This window comes from Mauremys reevesii, linkage group 4 (assembly GCF_016161935.1).
Source record: "Mauremys reevesii isolate NIE-2019 linkage group 4, ASM1616193v1, whole genome shotgun sequence".
Classification (NCBI taxonomy): Eukaryota; Metazoa; Chordata; order Testudines; family Geoemydidae; genus Mauremys; species Mauremys reevesii.
Window position 1 is genome coordinate 61432235 of NC_052626.1, and position 22725 is coordinate 61454959.

Below are 22725 nucleotides of genomic sequence, written 5' to 3' on the forward strand. Positions count from 1 at the left end.
TGTAGGGTCTCTTTGAGATTTATTGTGGAAGCTTAGAGGGTGCTGTTGACATCATGAAAATTAAAATAGTTTAATATAGCCAGAAAATAAACAATAAAGCTCTACAGCTTAGAGTTTGACACAGTGCAGTGACCACAGGTGTGTAGTCCATTCTTCTTGAAGATGTTCTACTCCATCTGTCTCCCAAACAACCACTCTTGTAGCCCTTCCTTTTAACTCCTGTGCAATGGGAGGGAGAAGCTGAGTTGGAGCTAGCGCCTTATTCAAATGGGACCAAGTAGTGTCTTACATCCTATTACAATAACAAATAATAGCAAGAGTAATAATGAAAAATATTGTCAAAGTAAATTGTTTTGCAGTCTCTTTTCAAAGACTTGTCCCAATGTGCATGGCACTGTAAGTATTCTTTCTTCTGCGTCTCCGGACTGCCACCAAAGGTAATTAGTTTAGTTAGAGTGATACATTCAAAGCTTCATCCTCACATAGTTTGAATATCCATCTTTAGTCAAGACTGAGACACAAGTCAAAATGCAGGAAAACTATGTGCCAGCTTCATTCTACTTCATTTCAGTATCTTTAGACTCTATGGTTCTTTGTGAATATCCTTCCTCCTAGAGTCTGAATGGCATCTAAAATCTATGGGTTATAAAGAGATGTGAAATAATTGCTTGGAGTTATCCTGAGCAGAAAGCAGATTAATAATGCCCATTCTGAATTGCAATGTTACTCTGAAAAGCACTTTTGGAAATCCCATGGAATGAAACACCTTGTTTAAAGGTGGTAAATTAGCAAGTTTTTTTTTTTTCCTTCTTCTTCACAGAATTTCCCTTTTCCACTTCTTTCAGGTTAATGGTAAAAGTTATCCTCAGGCCAAACTCCTTTTGGGACTGATGGGGGCATTACATCCAGCCAATCGGCTAGCTGCTTATATCACAGGCAGGCTGCGACCCACAGTACTTGATCTCTCAACCCTCAGTACTGTGATCTCCAAGGTAGCATCCAATGCTAAGGCAGCTGCTTCCGGGACACCATCAGTCCAGGTGCCCACCACATCAACTCCCCAAACTACATCCTCCATCAGCACTACTTCAACCCCCACTGTGACGACTCTGAAAGCTCATGTCCCAGCACAGAGACAGATAGGTAGGTTGGAACTTACTTACTGTATTTTAAGTTGCCTGAAGCATAAAATAGAGAATGAGTGTACAGCATTGCTGTTGATTTCTGTCCAACAGCGCACACTGTCTTTGGCTCTTAAAGTTGCCTACCTAAACTGCCTCTGCAATAAATAACCTCTTTACCTAAAACACTAAATTTTATCTTAGGTTAGAATTATGTTTGCAAAGGTTGAAAATGTGCTGCGGTAGGATTAAATAAAAAAGTCAGGACAACGGAGATTGAATGGAAAAGCACTAATTGAGTGTTTAAAGTTGGATTTTTGTTCTGACTGGGTGTTTCTGATTTGAACCTTCTTATCTTTATCATCTGTCTTTATTGGTGAGAATTTCTTAAACCCAAGGGTTAAAAGAATTAGGATGAGTCTAGTCTGTGGTTCTTCACTTGTATTTTTATTTTTCTAATGGTGGTATTACACTTGAACTTCAGGTGTCAGGTCAGTGTAATGTATGAAAAGAGCAAAGACACATGAAGAGACACAATGAAAAACAAGATGTTCAAAATCTGGAATAAGAGAACAAAATGTGAGCAGCCATATCACACTGGTCTCTAATCTCATTAGGTTTCACGAGCTAAGCAGGGTTGGTCCTTGTCAGTTCTTGGATGGGAGACCTTCCAAAGTGTAAACAAAAGGTTCTTCGAGTAGTGTCCCTATGGATGCTCCATTCTGGGTGTGCTTGCCTCCCTGCACTGCTAATCGGAGGATTTCAGTAGCAATCTCCATTAGACCCACACATGTGCAGTCTTTTTCCTCGTGCCCTGCCATGAGGCTAGCCAGCATGCGTGGGCTAACCTGCCCTGAGTTCCTTCTCAATTGCCCCGGCTAGAGATGGAGCCATTAGCAGTCCATTTGTGACCATTAGCTTCTTTAACATTTCTGTAGTTAGTCTCCCCAGTCTTAGCTGTAGTTTTTTTTTTCCTCTTTATTTTTTCTTCCTGAACAAAAATACTTTATTTCCCCCTGTTTTTTGTTGGGGACTCTTACCCCAGCAGGGTATGCCCATTTCATCGGGCTTCAGGAAGTGCCTCTCCTGCAAAGAAGCCATCCCTGTAGCAGACAAGCACTCCCCGGCGCATACACTGCCTCTGGGAAGGCCACATTCCACAGAAGTGTGGTATCTGTCAGACCCGTGTCTCGAATGGTCAGGAAGCTGAGACAAAAGAGCATCTTCATGGAGGCAGCCCTCAAACTCCCTCCCCACTCCCCCAGACTTGCACCGAGAGTCACCTGGCAGATGTGAGTCTTCCCCACAGCCCTCAACATCCAAGGACTGTGGGTCGAAGAAATCAGCTGCAACCCCCTCTTGTAATTCATCAAAAAAAAGAGTGGGAAGTCCCCAGAGTGAGCCCCGAAAGGGACGCTAGGTATGATCGATACCATCTGTCCGTAGATAATCCCAGCCTGGTACCCACGGCTCATGAAGATCTGGAATGGCAGGTATCATTAACATGCTTAAGGCACGGACACTGGGTCAGCGGTATAGACAAACAAAGGTAGGAGCAAGCACTCCAGTAAGAAGATGCTGCCAGTACACGCTGTACCATTGGCGCTGTCATCAACGCCACGTCCAGCACTAACGTGGTACAGGCAAGATCCCAGACTCCCTCAGTACCACCAGCGGCACCAGTTTGGTCAGAACCACTGGAATTCCGGCATTCGAGAGACCTCCAGTATCTGATGTACCGGTGTGACGAAGTGGGACTGTTCTTAATGTTGCCTCTGAATACTGTGTGGGTGCCTCAGTTTGTGGCCGACACTCCGTCTCCTGGCACCTAATGGCCTGGGCCCTTCCCCGCTTGCAAGGGGATTCTAAAGGTGTGGGAGAACAGAGGTCAGGTGACCTCCTGGCCCGGGAAAGGAACTCAGCAGAGGAGAAGGGGCTAGAGGGGGTTTCAGTTTGGAGCTAGCTGGGGATGAGGAGTGAGTGCAGACATGGGTGTCTGGCTCGCTGCCCCCAGGATGGACCCCGCTGAGGGGTCCTTCTCTGTACCTACAAGCTCTGTTTTAGACCGTGTTCCTGTCATCTAATAAACCTCTGTTTTACTGGCTGGCTAAGAGTCACATCTGACTGCAAAGTGGGGGTGCAGGACCCTCTGGCTTCCCCAGGACCCTGCCTGGGCGGATTCACTGTGGGAAGTGCATGGAGGGTCAGTGGATGCTGAATGCTCCAAGCTCAGACCCAGGAAGGTGGAAGCCATGTGAGCTTCTTGCCCTGAAGACAGTCTGCTCACAGAGAGGAGACTTCACCAGAGTCCTGACTGGCTTTTTAGGGAGCAGTTCCAGAGCATTGCCCGGGGAATCCATGACAACTGGAATCTCCTCTTCTTGGCACTGGGATCTTGGCACTGAGTCTTCTCCTAGTCAGGGAGCTTTCGCTGCTACCTGCCACACACTTCTGCTCTCTAGTGTGGACTCAGACAGTGAGCCAGAGAAGACCATTTCCCACTGTTCCTCTCGTGCTCCCTATGGTGCCCACTATCAAGAGGCCCCCTGAGCATACCCTCAGATGGCCCCACCACCACTACCTTGGTACACTAACCATAGGCACTACCACCGGGCTCCATTCCACCTCCTTAGCTGGTGGCTTCCAGCTTTTCCAGGACTTGGCAGAGAAAGTTACAGATACTCTGCAGATACCCTTGGAGGAAGTCAAGGAAACCCATTACAAACTAGTTGACACACTACACTCATCCTCTAAAATAGTCCACCCCATTAATGAGGCTGTCCTGGACCCCGCAAAAAACGTATGGCAGACCCCAGCATTGGTGATGCCTACTTGTAAGCGGGCTGATAAAAAAAATTACGTCCTGGTTAGGGAGACAGAATTTCTCTTCTCCCACCCTCCCCCCAATTCCATCATCATGGACACTGTAAACTCTTGGGGCCATCACCACCAATGAGGTCCACTCCCTACGACAAGGATTGGAAATGCTTGGACTTCTTTGGGAGGAAATCCTATTCCTTGGCCACCCTACAGTTCCAAATCGCTTATTATCAAGCCATCCATGTCAACTATTCGAAACGTAGCAACTTTATCAATCAGCTTCCCGAGTCATAGAGAAATTCTGTCTCCCTAACCAGGACGTAATATTTTGGCTTAGCTAGTAGCCAAAACAGCACTACAGTCTGCCCTCGATGCAGCTGATAAAGTGGCCCGGTCCATCTCCACAGCAGTGGTTATGCAACATGCGTCATGGTTACACCTTTTGGACTTCCCTAAAGAAGTTGCAGTTGAACACCTTCCCTTTGAAGGCACCAAGCTGTTTGCGGTGAAGATGGACTTCTCTCTTCATACCCTTAAAGATTCTAGGGCCACTCTCTGCTCGTTAGGGATCTACATGCCTGAACAAAAGAGAAAATTCAGTCCACAGCCTCACACAAACCACGCAACTCCCAGTACACAAGTCACTGCTATTACAGACCTCAGAGGAAGAAATCTAGGTTCCCCAGGTGTAAACAATCTGGCCCACAGCCTTCCACGTCACAACCATTCACCTCCAAACACCAATTTTGATGTGTTGGTCAAGGAATCAACGGACCATTTCCCCACAACAGCTGACCAACGTTTCATACCCATTTGGCTTGTCTTGCAACGTTCTGCAGCACCTGGGAACATGTAACATTGGATCAATGGGTCCTGGAAATGTTCACAATGGGTATTCCATCTACTTTACCTCCCTCCCTATTCCACAACATCCTACCCTGTGGTCCTTTTCAGGGTCCCTTCTCATAAGAGTTAACTATGACAAGATAGATTGTCTCCTCCGGTTAGGAGACCTAGAAACCAGTACCTTGACGTCTACGAGGCAAAGGTTTTTACTCTCGCTATTTTCTAATACCCAATAGGAAGGGAGTTGGAGACCCATACTAGACCTCAGAGCACTCAACAAGTTTGTCAAAGCTCAAAAATTCAAGATGGTCACTCTAGCTATGATTATTCCAGCCGTGGAACAGGGAGACTAGTTTTTGGCCCTTGACCTTCAGGATACCTACTTCCATGTTGCAGTCCTACCGTCCCACAGACTCTTACTCAGATTTACCCTGGGACAAGACCCCTAACAGTACAGAGTACTCCTCATTTGGGCTATCACTGGCTAAAGAGTATTCTCCGAGGTCCTCTCAGTAGTGTCCATGCACCTATGCTCCCAAGGGATCACGATTTTCCCCTACCTGGACAATTGTCTCCTCAGAGCCCGGTCCTTCCAAAAGGCTCACCATGTCACCGAATCCACAATAGACTTGTTCATGGAACTGGGCCTACAGATCAATGACCAGAAGTCAGCCCTCACTCCAGTGCAGCGCCTGGAATTCATAGGCACCGACCTCGACTTGTTACAGGCCAGAGTGTCCTGCCTCAACACAGATTCGTCTCTTTGGCCACACTCAGACCATTCAAAACAACCCACAAACATCAGCGAGACACTGCCTACGACTCTTGGGGCATATGGCAGCGGGCACAGTGGTAGTACCACATGCCAGGCTTCGTATGTGATGTCTCCAGATGTGGTTTGACTCGATTTACAGACCAAATGGAGACAGACTAGACAAACCCCTGTCACGACCCACCAGGATCAAAAACTCCTTGGACTGGTACTTACCTGCAAAAATGTTTGCCAAGAGATCCCCTTTTCACAAACCTCACCCCCATCCCCTGTCGTTCTTCACCATCAGTGCTTCCATCATAGAATGGGGTGCACATCTAAATGACCTCACAATACAAGGCAAATGGTCATCCATGGAGATATCCCTCTACATCAACCTCCTTGAGCTCAGGGTGGTCAGGAATGCCTGCGCCCGTTTCCTCCTGCTGATCAAGGTATCGCACACAGGAGTCCTCCCTCCCTGTGGGCAGAAGCAGTAAGAGTATGGAATTGGTGCATTTCCCATGACATTACATTATCAGAGGCTTACCTTCAGGGCACACAAAACTCGATAGCGGACAGTCTCAGTTGCATGTTCTCACACGACCACGGATGAGAGATAAATCCAGCAGTACTATAAGACCTATTCAGGCGGTGGGGGACACCGACCACAGACCTGTTTGCCATTCACCTGAACAAGAAAATGTCCGTGTTACTGCTCCAGAGTAGAGATAGGGTAACACTACCTGGGTGATGCTCTCCTTCCCTGGGACAGGGACCTTCTCTGTGCCTTTCCTCTGTTTCCTTTGCTGTCAAAAGTCCTATTAAAAATAAAAAGAGAAGGAGCACATGTCATACTGATCACTCCCACTTGGCCAAGATAGACTTGGTACCCTTACCTGTCACAACTCGTGACTTGCCCACTGATCTCTCTCCATGCCACTCCGTACCTCCTCTCACAGAACAGAGGATGCACTCTATATCCCAACCTGGGATTCTTTGCCTCAGGGCATGGCTCCTTCATGGTTCCAGTGCATAGAGAGCTCCTGCTCGAAGGAGGTACAAGAGGCATTGCTACACAGTAGAAAGTCCTCAACATGCCGTACTTACCTGCAAAAATGGTCCAGGTTCCAGATTTGCTGTACTTCCCAAAAAATCTCCCCAACATCTGCAGCTCTTCCAAAGATCTGAGACTATGTACTGACTCAAAAAAATATCGGGACTATCTCTCAGTTCTCTTCAGGTCCACCTAGTGCAAGGGTAGGCAAATGTTTTGGCCTGAGGGCCATATCAGGGTTCCGAAACTGTATGGAGGGCTGGTGTAGTGTATTAAATTGCTCCCCATAGGAATGTGCTACTTATGGTGCACTTCTTACAGCTGCCAGTCCTGGTGCTCTGAGCTGCATGGTAAGGTGGGGGGTGGGGGTTGGATAAGGGGCAGGAGGTCCCGGGGGTGGGGGATACAGGGAACAGGGGCGGTTGGATAGGCATCGGAGTCCCAGGGGACATGTCGGGGGAGGGGGTGGATAGGAGGCAGGCAGTCAGGGGGACAGGGAGCGGAGGGGTCGTATTCTTTTGGAACCAAGGTTAAGCTCAGGCCAAATACAAAATTCATCCCTAAGGTAACCTTCCAGCGCCACATGGACGAGTTGATTCACCTTCCAATTTTTTACTCCAAGCCTCACTGCGACAACAGGGAGGTTATATTGCATGCACTAAATGTCAGGAGAGCCCTAGCCTTTTACCAGGCTAGGACAGTTATCTGGTTTGCAACATGACCTCTCCAGATAGTATTCACACACACTCCACGAGATCGGTCTCCTCATCTGTTCCCTTCTTCAAGAATGTCCGTATCTCAGAAATGTGTAAAGTGGTGAGAAGGACGTCTGTCCATGCCTTCACGGAACACTATGTGATCACTGGGGACTCCACCTCCGATGCCATCTTCGGCTCCACAGTACTGCCATTTGTAACTGACCCGACTCCAAAGCCCCAGCCCTCCAGTAGGAATATTGCTCAAGAGTCACCTACAGTGGAGCACCCATAGGTACACTACTTGAAGAAGAAGTTACTCACCTTGTGCAGTAACAATGGTTCTTCAAGATGTGTGTCCCTATGGTTGCTCCGCAACCCACCCTCCTCCCCCTCTACTTCATAATTCTTGTCTATGACTTTGAGGTAGAGAAGGAACTGAGGAGGGTTAGCCTGCATGTGGTGGTTAGCCTTGTGGCAGGGCGCAAGAATAAGCAATGCATGTGCAGGTCAAATGGACATTGCTACCGAAGTTCTCCGATCAGCAGCACAGGGGCTCAAGCACACCTTCTGTGGAGCACCCATAGCGACACACATCTTGAAGAACGGCCGTTACTGCACAAGGTGAGTAACTACTTCTGAAAGACATGTGTGGCACTCTTCTATCTGAGTCAGTACTGAAATGGAACCCCCAGCATGGCATGAAGGGATACTGTGCTGTAAGTGCTATCTTTTGGGTAAGATGTGAAATCTAGGAGCCCGACAACTTGGTCATTAACAATTCCAAGAAGCTCTAGCCAGGAGAAGGGGGTGTTAATTTGTGTTTTGGCAAAATTCCAATTTGTGGTTAGTTTTGTTCTTGCTACCTAAATACACTGCAGGGGGTAAACTGGTTGTGCTGTTTTCTCCTTCCTGTAGTAAACTTTTGCATTGTATTTCTATGCAATTTTGAAGAGGTGGCTGCATTTCAATGGTGGGTGAAGTAATTTTTCTAATGTGTAAAAACTGTTTTGGCATCTTTCTGGACTAAAGGTGCTACATACATATAAGATTATAATATTTTTAATTAAGAGTTAGGCTTGCCTTGTCACACTAGATGTTCAGATTCTATTCCCCAACTGATAAGGGTCCTGGTGCTATGGAGTCAGCATTCTGAGCCCTGGAGAGCAAGGGATGAGGGGAGGGAGTGTCTTAATAGTGACTCCCTCTGCTTGCTTGAACATTGTGTCAAAGGGGAGTCCCATCCAGTCCTCAGCTGGAAGGGTGGTGATTGCAATGTGAGGGGCATGGCAAACCCTACCCCAACTTAGAAATAAGTGGCTGGCATAACAAGTGGATGCAGTGGTAAGGGGATGGAGACCAAGACGCAGTGAAAGGAGGAAGACCTCACAGCGAAGCTTTTATGGGAAGATTTTAAGAATTAGAGAATCCCTTATGAGCCAGTTATTTCCTGTTCCTTTTTTCATGTAATGAAATTGTAATTCTCTATTTGTAGTGTCACAATAAAGATCGTAATGTCATAGAGACTGGTTCTTTTGCATGGCTAGGAAGAAATGCAGCAGAAAGTTGTAAATCTTGAATAAAACATAAATTTTTAATAATATAAAGCCTGTTCATGACAACAATAAAGTGAATGGCCATGTTTTGAAATGTTTCAGTTCATATACAAGGTGCTCTTTAACAACATTGAGGCCTTAATTTTTGTTAAATTGACTATTGCAGCACCTCATGCAGGGCAAAGAGGGAACCTGTTGAGATTTTGACCTGCAAGTTTTTATTTGCAGCTGCTCGACCCTCACCTGGTGGTGTGTTCACACAGTTTGTGATGAGTAAAGTGGGAGCTCTGCAGCAGAAGATTCCTGGAGTTAGCACACCTCAACCCCTGACAGGGCCACAGAAGTTCAATGTCAGGCCTACACCAATAATGGTCGTCACTCCAGTGGTTCCCACAAGGCCATCTCCAGTTTACTGCACTGTCTCTCCTCCCATCACTGCAACTACCACCACCTCTCCAGTTGCTTTAGAAAGTGTTACCACTGTGGCATCATCTACTGTGACCACTACTGGCCATACAAGAGCTAATGAATCTACCCACTCTCCTCCTGGCATTGCCATTACTGGTGCTTCTGAAACATCTGAAACCAGCGCCTGTACTACTGTCTCACCCACTACCCCTACAGCCACTGTAAACATAACAAAAGCAACTGGAATGACTACACCAGTAGCGACCATATCATTTCCTAAATCTGTAGTAACTACACCAACCATTAATCATCATGTTCCTACCACCACCTCATCCCTTGTTGTGGTGACAACAACTGCAGTCACATCCATGGTGACCACTCCACCCTCATCTGTTGGTTCTGTTCCTATTATACTCTCTGGAATTAATACAAGTCCTTCACTGAATCCAAGACCAGGTAAGGTTCAGGCAGTACTGGCTAATTGTTGCCCGAAACACCAGTTGCATCAGAATTGGAATAAGTCTGCAACTGTACAGTTCCATCAGAGAGAAAATAGTGGGACGAGGCATCTCAGCAGAATGGGGTATGGAGCCTTCATTTCTTAAGTTTCTGCTTTGAATTCAGGTCAGGCTGTTAGTAAACAGAAACTGTAGCCATGTGATGATTGTTTGCTGGGTAATATGAAATGAGTTGGTGGTTTCAGTCCTTTTCCTAGCTGATAAATATCTTATCACAAAACCACCACTACAGCAGTTGACTCTGATTGGTATACTCATTGTAATCTTGGTAAAAAGGCCAAGAACTAGGCACGGAAGCAGATAATTACCCTCTCAGTCCATGATTCTTCCGTGTGGTTGAGAAGATTATTGACAGAGTAGAGTGGAGAAGATTGTACTGCTCTGGTCCATGCTATATGTGTTTGGTGGATAAATGGAGGATGTTGAAATTACATGTTATAAAATAGTTTTTTGTTAGTTTAAGAATGACACTTCTGTCTGAAAACATCTTACCTGTTTTGGTACAAGTAAAGCCAAATGATTTATGTGATTGTTTGTGTCAAGGAGTATTATGAATCATATTGTGAATCCTATTTTTGTACTAACTTTTCAGAAGATGGTGGTTCTCAGACTACAACTGCAAGCCCCCAAGGGCTGTCTTCTGGAACAGAGAAGCGTGGGGGACCCCGGTTACTGCTGATTCCAGTACATCAAGGTTCTCCTGCTTTACGACCCCTCCATAATGTGCAGCTTTCTCAGGGACATAGGATGATCCTGCAGCCTCTCAGGAGCCCCGGTGGGGTAAACCTATTTAGACATCCCAATGGACAGATCATCCAGCTTGTTCCACTGCATCAGCTCCGAACTGCTGGCACTCAATCCAACATTCAGCCAGTCATGTTCCGCAATCCAGGTACAAAGTCTTCGCCATTCTTTCCTGATTCTTCAGTGTATTGTTTGGAGGGTAAATCTTGTAGCAGATCAGCTTTCCTTTGTCACGTGCCCCTTTCTCCACTGAAAGTCAAAGTAATTGCATAGAACTAGTACAGGACACTAGGATTATTTGTGTTTTGAGATTTCACTACCACACTGCCAAGAAAAAAATGCCCATAATGTGTCTTGCTTGTGTAGGTTGGGAGAGTAAAGTGTAATCATTCAGATATGATGTGATGTAGGATGAAATATCACTTGTCTTAAACTGAAAAAGTGTTGTCAGTACTTCCTTTACCCAAAATGTAGGAATTTTGTGCACTAGGTAAAGACTTTTTTTTATGTCTAGCAAAGGGTCAATATACTATCTCAGCATTATATTAAGGAAATCAGATTGATCGCTTTGGTGAGTACAAATCTGACCATTTGCCACTAGCCAAAATTGTTTTGACAAAGAATGGCTTTTTAGATTAAATGAAAAAAATTGTGAAAAATTAATTTTTCATCAAATTTCAGAACTGTTCATTTTGTTTTGGTGAGGAAAATTACACTATTTTACATTTTAAAGAAGAGAAAGAGGGACAAGTAAAGAAAAAAGTGAGTGTTCCTTCCCACCACCACCAAAATTAAATGAAATATTTTAAATTTGAATTGTTTTGAAATTTTCTGACAAAATTTGTAAAGGAAAGAAAGTTAGTTTATTTTGAATTGTTTTTATTAAAACTTTTTTCACCAGGTCCAATAACCACCTTTCCAACACATTGATGAAACTTGTGCATTAACTGCCAAAATATGGAAGAACGCGTCATTTGTGGAAATCTTATGGTAGCATACCTCTTATACAGCACTAATTATTTTATTGAAATTCTGTGGTTTCGTAATTCATTATATTATAATCCTTGGAAGAAGTTCTGTCTGCTTTAATTTATATAATATCAAATACTAGCATCTGGAGGAGTGATTCTAGGAAATATTGATTGTGGTTCATCTCTCTCATAGGCTCTGTTGTAGGAATCCGGTTCCCTGGGCCCTCTAAGCCTCCTGAGACACCTGTATCACCTATGTCCTCCACTTCTGTTACTTCGGTTTCCCCTGCCAAAAACCCAGCAGTACAAATGGTTGGATCCAAGTCTGCACCTGTGGCTAATTTGGTCACTCAAGCATCATCCATCCTTCCGTCAGTACCCAGTTTTGTGTCACAAGCAGGCACCCTGACTCTGAGGATCTCTCCTCCAGGAGCAAGCAGCATTGTAGGTCAAGCAGGCTCTGAATCTAAAATAATGTGTAACTCAGGTGGTCAACCAACTAATGCTGCCAATCTCATACCCCTTCAGTCTGGCAGTTTTGCCTTGCTTCAGCTCCCAGGACAGAAGTCTGTCCCAAACTCTATTCTTCATCATGTTGCATCCCTCCAGATAAAGAAAGATTCCCAGAATGTAAGCCAAAAGGATGAGTCTAGTCCTACTAAGCAGCAGGAGCCTGAGAAGGCTTCACATTCAGAAGATGTAGAAGTCATGGAGTCAGAGGTAACAGTGTCAGATAGCAAACAAGAGGAAAATGAGTTGCCATCAGATCAGTCAAATAGTACTGAGGAGTCTGCAGCTGATGTGATCCTATCTGACAGAAACTTCACTGCCTCAGAGATGGCTGAGAAGGATCCAGAGATGCTGGAGGATTACGCAGACGACATTCCGAGCTTCCAGCATGATGTTTCTGCCGATGTCATATCATCAGATCACTCATACATCAGTGAGAAGCCAATCAGTGAGAAAAACAAAGTGATCACTGAAAAGAAAGAGGAATCTGTACATTCTGAAGAAGTATTGGAGGAAGTTTCAGATAACTCAGGGACTATTTCAGAATTACTAGGTCAAGCAGTAGTTGCTCCTGCAAATACTGCATATCCAGAGAGTCCCAGGGAGCAGGAAGAGATGGCACTGTTAAAGAGCCATGTAGAGGAGTACACGAGCACTGTAGAAGCAGAGAGTCCAGATACTGAACGGGAGGGAAATGCACAGCCACAGAAAAAAGAGGAAGAGAAGGTGAATGCTGCACAGTCAAAGAGTCCACAGGAAAAGCAAGAGATTTATGCACAGCTGGAAAGCAAAGACAAGCATCAGGAAGGGACTCAACCACTTGAGAACCAAAAAGAGCTCCAGGAGAGCACTGCACAGCCTGATGTCAAAAGGAAGGAATGTGAGGACTCTATAGAGACAGAGAATATAATGGAGGAACAGGAAAATAAATCTGAGATCATTTATACCAAGGAACATGGTAATAATTCAGGGGAGATGCATGTGGAAAGTACAGATGAGTGTAAAAAAAATCTAGATATCCAGGAAAAACTTAATGCTCCTAACCAAGAACAAGGCACCACTGGTTTTCAGAAAGCAAGTGAAAATGCTAAGGATAACTCAATTCATGTCAACAGTTCTTTGAACACAATATCTAGTAAGACAACTGATTTAGACAACAAAAGTAACACCGAGAGAGAGAACAAAGTTGAGAAATCTGTTAAAGGTTATTTCATGACCCCAGAACAGAGATCACAAGAATCCAAACACCACAAAAAGGGTTATACTCCTGCTGTTGATATTACCACTGATGATGTGGAAGAGGAGGAGGAAGATGATGATGAAAAAACTGATGATTCTGCTGATGAGATGCTGGATGGAGCTTCTGATTTCCAGAGTGAAGAGGAAGTGGATGTGGAAAAATTGGTGAGTATCTCTCTTTTTAAAACTAAAAATTCTCCGAATTTTTTAAAGATAAATGACTTAAAAATTCCACAAACTAATCATGTGTCCAGGCACAATAGGCGCCTAGAAGGCTCACTGGTAGTTAATGTACTGGTCTTCTGTTACTTCAGAAGACCTGAATACGGGTCTCAAGTGAGAATATTTTTGGTTTCATTCTAGTTATGCAAACTCCTGATACAACTTGGCACTATTAGTGGCATTTCTTCTATTTGAGAAATTCACAGGACTGGAAATAGAGTTGTCTGTTTCACAGATAAGGATTGGGATGAATTGGCAGAGCTCTGGTACGAATATTGCTCATTGCTAGGGCTCTACCAAATTTTGATCAATTTTATGGCCAGAGGATTAAAAAATTCGTCAATTTAGCATTTTCAGATGTTTACATCTGAAATTTCACAGTGTTGTAATGGGGGGGGGTCCTGACCCAAAAGGAGGTCGTGGGGGGTTGCAACGCTGTTGTAGGGGGGTCATGGAATTGCCACCCTCTTTCTGTGCTGCTGAAGGCAGCAGCCACGGTACTTCCTGCAGTCGGGGGAGATTCCCAGAGGTGGAGGTGGGTCTGATCTCCCCTGTGCTGCTGGGAGCCTTCAGAGCTGGCAGCAGCCACAGAGCTTCCTGCAGCTGTGGGGGGAGGTACCTGAAGGTGGGTCTGATCTCCCCCTGAGAGCAGCCTTGCAGAGGAAGAGGAAGTCCTGTCCCTCCTCAGCCCAGCAGACTAGCAGCTGGAGCCTGGTGAACGGTAGGAGCCCCTGGCTGGGGCGCCCCCAGCCCTGCTCCCAGTCTCTAATAGCTAGATTTCGCAGGGGAGGTCTGATTTTACAGTCTATGTCACATTTTTCATGGCCATGAATTTAGTAGGGCCATACTCATTGCCTTCTTGCAGTATATAGGTTCAGGCTAATTCTGTTTGTCACCTTAGAACAGGGGTCGGCAACCTTTCAGAAGTGGTGTGTCGAGTCTTCATTTATTCACTGTAATTTAAGGATTCACGTGCCAGTAATACCTTCTAAAAATGTTAAAATGTATCTTTCTGTAAGTCTATAATATATAACTAAGCTATTGTTGTATGTAAACTAAATATGGTTTTTAAAATGTTTAAGAAGCTTCATTTAAAATTAAATTAAATGCAGAGTCCCCCGGACCAGTGGCCAGGACCTGGGCAGTGTGAATGCCACTGAAAATCAGCTCGAGTGCCGCCTTCGGCACGCGTGCCATAGGTTGCCTACCCCTGCCTTAGAACATAAGAAATTTTAGTATAGTGAAAAAAACATCTGGCCCAACATGCCAGACTTTCGAATTCCATTTTAATTTCGTCTTACTGCCTTTCCACCATATAGAATCATAGACTCTGAGGTCAGAAGGGACCATTATAATCATCCAGTCTGACCTCCTGCACAATATCCCTTGGTCCATTCTAGAAACAAGTGTTAGGTGTCTTTTGAACTCCTCCTTTAGTGTTGTCTTCCCTAGGATGTTATTTCATCTCCATGAAAGAGTTCTGCCCAAGTTTCCCAGTTGTTTAGATGGCTTAGTACTTTTGTACTCTTACTAGGTTATAAATAGTATCTGTGAATTTTATCAAACCTTTTAAAATATTTTTTTGTCTTACTGTGAGAATAATCCAAGCTCCTTTTACATCTCTTCATTATTTGATTTGTCACGCACATTATCTTTCATTTGTATTGTCCTACACTAAATCTTGTAATACCCTCCCTGTGGAACGGTGCTCAATACTGCATTATAGTGTTCCTGAGGTGGTCTTACAAGTGCACTGTACTGTAACAGCATCCCTCAAACTGTTAATACAGCCTAGTATCCTTTTGTACCGCTGCTGTGCACTAGAACATGATGATTTCAGTGATTTGCCAATGGTCTCTTCAATTGACAGTACAGGACTTTCCTGATTGCTAAACTCAATGAGTGTTTCATTTGGCATGTGTCACCTAAACTATCCAGATTCATTAGAGTTTAATTTTAATTTTTTTCTCCTTTCTCATTTTGCCTCCAAGTTTAGTTTATTGTACAAGGCTGGAGATCTTGTTTTCAGCTTTCATTCAAATTACTTGCATATATATTAAAATATCCCTAAAACCAAACCTGACATTGTTTTTCAGAGATGTACTGATATATAAAGGTAATAATTGGAGATATACCAATCTCCTAGAACTGGAAGGGACCTTGAAAGGTCATTGAGTTCAGCCCCCTGCCTTCACTAGCAGGACCAATTTTTGCCCCAGATCCCTAAGTGGCCTCCTCAAGGATTGAACTCACAACCCTGGGTTTAGCAGGCCAATGCTCAAACCACTGAGATATTCCCCCCCCATGAAGTGGGTATGTGGAGGAGTGGGTGTTTTTGTTTATTTTGATTTTATTTTTTGTTGTGTTTTATGGGGAAGTTGTGGAGGAATTAAAACCAAAAAAGAGCTAGTATCCAGATATTTAGCTTCATTATGATATAGTTGTGCTATATCATTTTCCAAAGTCGTCTTTACTGTTTTATTATGATGTGACGGCCATCACTCCATAATTGAGGTTACAACTGAGTTTTAAATATAAGCCTGATTTTGTGTTCTTTTCCCCAAAGAACACTGCAACAAAGTAATATCTGCTTCCAGATTTATATGTTAGATCTGGGGGCAATTCTATAAAATTTGAAATGACTTGGGCAGTGAGTTCTTGGATCATGATACCCAAGACACAGAACTCTTAAACACAGTTTCAGAAGCCTTCCATTAAAAAAAGCCTTTTTATTATTTAAAAAAAAAGAGAAAGAGAGAAATAAAACTGTTTACTGGACTCCCCTAGCTGATATCTGGTGGTCGTAACCAGGTTTTAGTCTATTATTGTCAAATTACAAAAGCTCTTAACATTTTTCATTAGTTATCTTGCTTGAGACTGTCTGCTCCAGTAAGCTTAGTTTAGCATGGTAAATGCCTACTGAGAATTAAACTTACTAAACTGTAAATAAATAAATAAATATCTACCCTTTTTTCTTACCCTGTGAGATCTACTTCTGTAATCTGGTCACTAGGGAGGCTTGTCAATTGGAGGAACAAAGGGAATGTTTCCGTCAAAGGCTGAGAGCAAGTCTACGCTACAGCGCTACATCAGTGCAGCTGCGTCACTGTAGCGCATCTGGTGAAGAAGTGCTATGCCAATGGGAGAGTGCTCTCCTGTCAGTATAATTACTCCACTTCAGCGAGAAACATAAGCTATGTCAGCAGGAGATGCTTTCACACCCGAGCAACATAAGTTAGATCAATTTAACTGTTAGTGTAGACCTGCCCTCTCAGAAGGAGTCCAGGAAACCTCATAGGGGTCTTTTGGGGTTTCTTCCTTACCATTGAACTAAGGAGGTGATCAGGAGAATGCCTGTGTGCAAAGCGCACATCCGGTCCTCCCCTCCCTGCAGAACTCATGAGGACCTCTGGTTAAGTCCACCTATAGTTCATCAATGGGGAACCCTGCTGCTGCAAACCACAAGAGGTATGCTGGATGGAGAAGGAAGGGAAGTGTTAGTGCTTCCCCTCTGCTTTCCCATCTTATATGTCTAAACTTGCACTGGAGTGCGCACTCTGTATCTGGACCACTGCAACTGACAGCTCTCTATGCTCTTCAGTAAGTCACTTGCTCCACCATATCTTCGTACACTCTCACCTTCCAGAGATCCATTCTTCCCCCATGAGCCCCACACCAGGCACCTAGTGGTTTGTAGTTGTGGGAGAGCTCAGGAGTAATTCATAGGGGATTTGCTAGAGCTTTCTTCCCTTCACCATCCTAGGAAGACCCTGTAGATCCCAGCAGTGTGATTCCCCTCTGACAGACCGTAGGTTTGGTGAATGAGACAGGGAGGAGAGGGTGTTTTTCTGCCTTCTTTTCTTGCACCAGTGAGGTGATCCTGTGTGTCCCCCTTGCCACCCTGCATCTCTTTGCTAATAATCTCCCCTCCAGGTGTGAATCTCAGGTGAGGGTCAAGGAGGAAACAGTTTTCTGGCTAGAATTCATGGGAGGGAAGCCATGTGGATATAGGGGAAACAAAAGTTCTTCAAGTATGTGTTAATGTGGATCCCAACATGGGAGCGCATGTACCTCATTTGCGAAATCAGTGTCTTTTGAATAGCAGTGTCTGTCAGGGCCATGCATGTGCTCTCTGCTTCCTGTGCCCATACAAGTGCATAAAGCATGGAGTGGCTGTGACTCTGCCTCAGTTCTTTCTTGCTATCCATGGCAGCGAAATGGAACCTGGCTCCCTAGTTTTTTACTCCGGCTAAAACTCTTAATGCTTTTTTCAGCATCTTCAGAAGTCCTCTGATCTACTGATATACAACCACCTTGAACCTCCTCAACTTATCTGGACTGATTACTGATGGTCAGATATCGCCCCCATCCCCATACACCCCTCCAAAAGAGCTCCTCAACATGGCTGATTGAAACTTGCGTGGTTCAAGTCCTGTCTGTCCTTTGATGGACAAATTCCTTTGAAAGATGGACAAAGCAGGTATCTCTTCTGTTTAGAAGAGGCCATTATACCAAGTAGATGTTAAGTATGCCTATCTTTCTCTGCAATAACACATAAATAATGTAACTCATGGTTGAAGCTTCATCTCTTGGAATGATCTATGAAGGTCTCTTCAGATCCTATGAACGCAGGCTGCAGAGTCCCGACAGGACAAACTAACTTCATGCTGTACCCTGTCTAATGGGCAGGCTACCCCAAAGACCAACACAGAAGATGGCGTTGAGAAAAGATATGGCATTAACACCGACACTCCACTGGCATCGCAAACATGGCGCTAAAGCTGATACTGAAGTTAGGCTGTGCCAAATACGGGTAATGAGTCCAGGTGGAACTCTGGCCCTTCACACAGGGACAGACCATGTAAAGCCTCTGAAGACAAATCCACCAAGACCCACATAGAGAGCTGGTGATATGGAGCAGCCTGTGGTGCAGAGGAAGACTCCTCTAGCACTGACCCCAGATCTGGCATGGCACCCTTCTGTATCATTGCCTCTAGAAGAAGAGCCAGGACTATCTTCAACACTGAGGCACCTACCAGCACCGATACAGACTTCAGTGGTGTCTCTAGAGGAGGTCTTACTCCTCCTCTTCATCACTGGGGCATATGTTCTCACCATCTTAGCAGAAATACTCTCCTCTATGATCTGTGATCAGTGTCATGGAGAGGCCTGCCAGCCCTCCCTACGCGATTTGATCAGCATCCTTACAGCAACAGCATTGGACTAGTCAATACCTTGCTAGCCAGCTGTCTTGCTAAGGCATGTCACTGTGGCCACATGTTGGGCTTACTGAGTCTGTAATCTCAAACTGCTAGGAGCAGGTCTCCCATTTAAGAAATATCACTTTCCCCATCAGCTTGTCTGGTCAGATCACCTATGCTAGACAGGGAGGACCACCAGGAAGAACCAGACATGGGGGCTGAGCCATACCAGCATTCTACTTCACCGCCAAAGGAATTCTCATCGTTGTTGGCTGATGAAGCTGTGTCCTTGGCACCAATACTGGCACTGGATGACAACAAGTCATTCCGGGAGCTCCTTATGAGAACAACAGAAACTCTATCATATCTGGGAAATGTAATGTGTTGATCAATATTTTGACAATTGCTGGTCTGTTTAGAATCACTTGTCCCATAAATCAGAGACTGCTTGGACTCTGTTAAAGCCTCCTGGCAGACATCAACCGCTATACCACCTATGGTAAAATGAGTAGAAAAATGGTACCCTTGAACTAGCTTTGAGTTCTTCTATGCTCAGCCCAAGTCTGGGCTCCTTGGTTGTGTTGGTAGTACAGGAAAAATCTAAATTGAACAAGAGTACCTCTAAAGACAGGGAACCCAAAAGACTCAACCGATTTGGAAAGAAATCTTATTCCTCCGTCTCCCTACAACTTTGAGAGGCAAATTGCCAGGTCCCACTGGCCAAGTATGACTCTTTAACCTGCGACAGGGTGACATCTTTTTAATTGAAGTTCACACATGACAACAGGGAGGAGTTCAAATACTCATACCTTCTTGTCAACTTTTGAAATGGGTCACCTTGTTTACATTGGCCTCATTAGCATTACAAAAGTGATTTCAACTCCTTGTCAACTCTTGAGAATTGCTTACTTCCAACTTAAATAGAATTGGCTCGTTAGCACTGACCCCCCCCACACACACACTTGGTAAGGCAACTCCCATCTTTTTATATGCTGTGTAGTTATACCTCCCTACTGTATGTTCCACTCCATGCATCTGATGAAGTGGGTTTTAGCTCACGAAAGCTTATGCCCAAATAAACGTGTTAGTCTCTAAAGTGCCACAAGGACTCCTCATTGTTTTAGAGAAATAATTAAGCATGGTACGTTCGTGGCCAAGATCTTACAGGCAGCAGTGGTTGCCTTTCACACTGCAGCCAGATCCGTGACCCACAGCAGTAAACATGCACAGAGTATTGTCTTCAAGCATTGGCATACATAGGGAGTTGATCAAGGACCTAGATTTGAAGGCATGGAGTTAATTGAGCAAGCAAACTGACAGCACTGTGCTCCTTAAAAGAATCTGAAGCCACCCCATGCTCCCTACGTTTTACAAGCCAGGCTTGTACCACAAACTATACCATCCTTAATCCCAGTCAAGACAAGAGACATCATCCTACCATTCCAGGCAGCCTGAGTATCATGTCAAGATACAGCAGGGGTCGCCTGCTTTCCTTTTGGACAGTGACACATACAACCACTCCCCTGACAAGTCAACAAATTTGACAGGACTGTCACGAGCTGCAAAAAATCCAGTCCCTTCGAAAGCTGCTTCACCCTGTTCCACTGGGCTTGGTCTGCCATAACATTGGACAGATGAATGAGATTATCTAGAGATCATCACCCAGGGCTACCCCATCCAGTTCCACTCTTTACCCCAGTGGTTCTCAAACTTCTGTACTGGTGACCCCTTCCGCATAGAAAGCCTCTGAGTGTGACCCCTCCTTATAAACTAAAAACAGTTTTTTTATATATTTAACACCATTATAAATGATGGAGGCAAAGCGGGGTTTGGGATGGAGGCTGGCAGGAGGTACCTAAGATTCATGATGGGGCCCCCTCATTACCAGTACAGGGTTCTATGCTTCGGTCTCTCTCTAGTACTGAAGGTGTTTACAAAATGTTTGACGCTAGTGGCAGCACATTTAAGGAGAAAAGGAGTCCACATCTATCTGTACATGGATGACTTGCTAACGAGAAGCAGGTCCCAGCAGCAGAGTACATCCTCTCCCTGTTCTCCCAACAAGGATTTCTAGTGAATTACAAGAAATGGTCTAACATCATTGCAGAAGATAGAGTTCCTAGGACTCCTGGTCAGTGAGAGCTTACCTGCCAGAGAACAGGTTCTGGTCCCTTCAGTTGATAGTAAAGGACCTAAACTCAAACGCAACAACTGTGCGCACATCTGGGACTACTAAGCCATATGTTGGTATGCACACACTTGATGCTGCATGCTAGATTTCACCAATGGCTCTATCTTTTCACATCCCACAGTATCCAGATTACTCAAGGTTTTCCTGTATACTTACCTACCTCTTAGAGCTCTGGCTCCTACTTGGGATCAGCATCATTCTCTTTAAATTCATGGAGCCTCTGATTGTTTGATAACGTCACTTTAGATGGTTACGATGGTTTTCCTGGTTGCGGTCTCCTCAGCACAGAATATCAGTGAGCTCCAAGCCCTTATGGCCAGACCTCCTCATGCATCTTTTCATAGGAATAAGGTAGTCCTGAGATCACACCTTGAGTTTGACCTTAAGGTGGTCTCACAGTTATGCCTAAATCCAATCAATCAAACCCATCAGTGGCGTTCTTGAAACAACACTCAGTGCTGAGAGAGAAGAAGCTACCTAGTATAGACATTTCCAGAGCCTTGCTCTGTTGTTGTTTGATAAAATAGGAGCTGATGCGCCTCCTTCTCACTATCCAGAGTGGACACTGCCTGCCAGTCATTTACAGGGGGACACCCATCCAAACTTATTGGAGAAAGAAAGAACAGTTACTAGTACAATAACAAGTTCTTTGAGATGATGTCATCAATGCGGATTCCACAATCTGCCCATCATCTCTGCTTTTTTTGAGACCTCTGCTAACATGCATCTTAAATTGTGAAGGAACTGAAGGAGGGTCAGACTCCCTGTGATTTGTGCCTTTGCATGGGAGCACAATGAGGTACAAGGTGCATGCACAGTCCCAGCAGACACTACTGTACAAAATACTCCACTCTTGTGCACATGAGGTACTAGTGTCAGTGGGATCCAGATTAATTACAGCATCTCAGAGAACCACAGTTACAATAGGGTATGTAACTGTTCTCTTGCTGGGGGCATGGATGGGCTGCCAGGAGCAGGGGGATCCACGTAATTAGAGTGTGCTTAGTAAAAGGTTTGAAGTGTTTAGAGGGGCAGAGGGAGTACTCATGCTTCCCTCACTTCCTCACCACCTTCCCTTGCAGTTCTGAGCTTCTCTTCTGGTCCTTGCACTCCCCCCTTCCCCGACATATCCTGCCTTTCAAGCTCCAAGGCCTCTTTTTTTTCTTTCTTCTTTTTTTTTGGGGGGGGGGGGGGAGTCTGCTGGGGCGGATGGCATTAGAAGTGTCTTCAACAAGCTCTTTTGAGCCCTTGACAAGCCTCACTAAAGGATTGATATGCTTATCCAGATGGAACCCTTCTCTTGTGCAACTCCTAATGCTCGCAGGTAATAAACTACCCTCCTGAAATCCTTAGGAGGTGTGCATTAGTGAGGCCTCCTTTCTGTAGATGTCATGAAAAGGGGAGGGAAGGCCTCCCATCCCCAAGCTTCCTTTGCTGCCTAGTTCTCTGGAACAACTATTATTTTTCTTTAAGGAAAGTTTCATACACAGTGTATTGAAGGGAAGTTAAGGTTGCAGGCACATTCACATGAGTGGTTTGCAGGCATATTACCTTTCAAGAATGTTAATAAACCTCAAATACTGGATATCTATGAAATGCAGAGTTAAAGTTGCACTTCATGAACAAGGTATCCAAACTACCTTAACTGTACTCCTGTAGCAACATCTTGGGAAAAAATCATATAAACTTACTGGTTTATCTGTGCAAATAAAGACCTTTCATTTTTATCAGAGGCCACAAAAACTAGAATCCCAGTTTAACTGCATAGTTGTTGGATCAGGATGGATTTGATTTAAATCAAATTGATTTAAATTATGATTTAAAGGAAGACTCGATTTAATCATGGATTTATACATAAAAGTGCATTCTTGTTGG

The 22725-nt window shown here is 44.6% G+C and overlaps 1 protein-coding gene across 8 annotated transcripts in view; it reads left to right on the forward strand.

Moving 5' to 3' along the window:
- MGA (MAX dimerization protein MGA) overlaps positions 1-22725 on the forward strand; it is a 90363-nt gene that overhangs the window by 40823 nt on the left and 26815 nt on the right. For 5 of the 8 annotated variants that reach the window (XM_039538132.1, XM_039538134.1, XM_039538135.1 and 2 more), the window contains exons 14-17: positions 846-1143; positions 9075-9710; positions 10365-10664; positions 11681-13401. In XM_039538132.1, coding sequence (XP_039394066.1) covers positions 846-1143; positions 9075-9710; positions 10365-10664; positions 11681-13401 — 2955 coding nt within the window. The remainder of the gene's footprint in view (positions 1-845; positions 1144-9074; positions 9711-10364; positions 10665-11680; positions 13402-22725) is intronic. The other 3 variants (XM_039538138.1, XM_039538139.1, XM_039538140.1) reach the window with 3 other exon arrangements.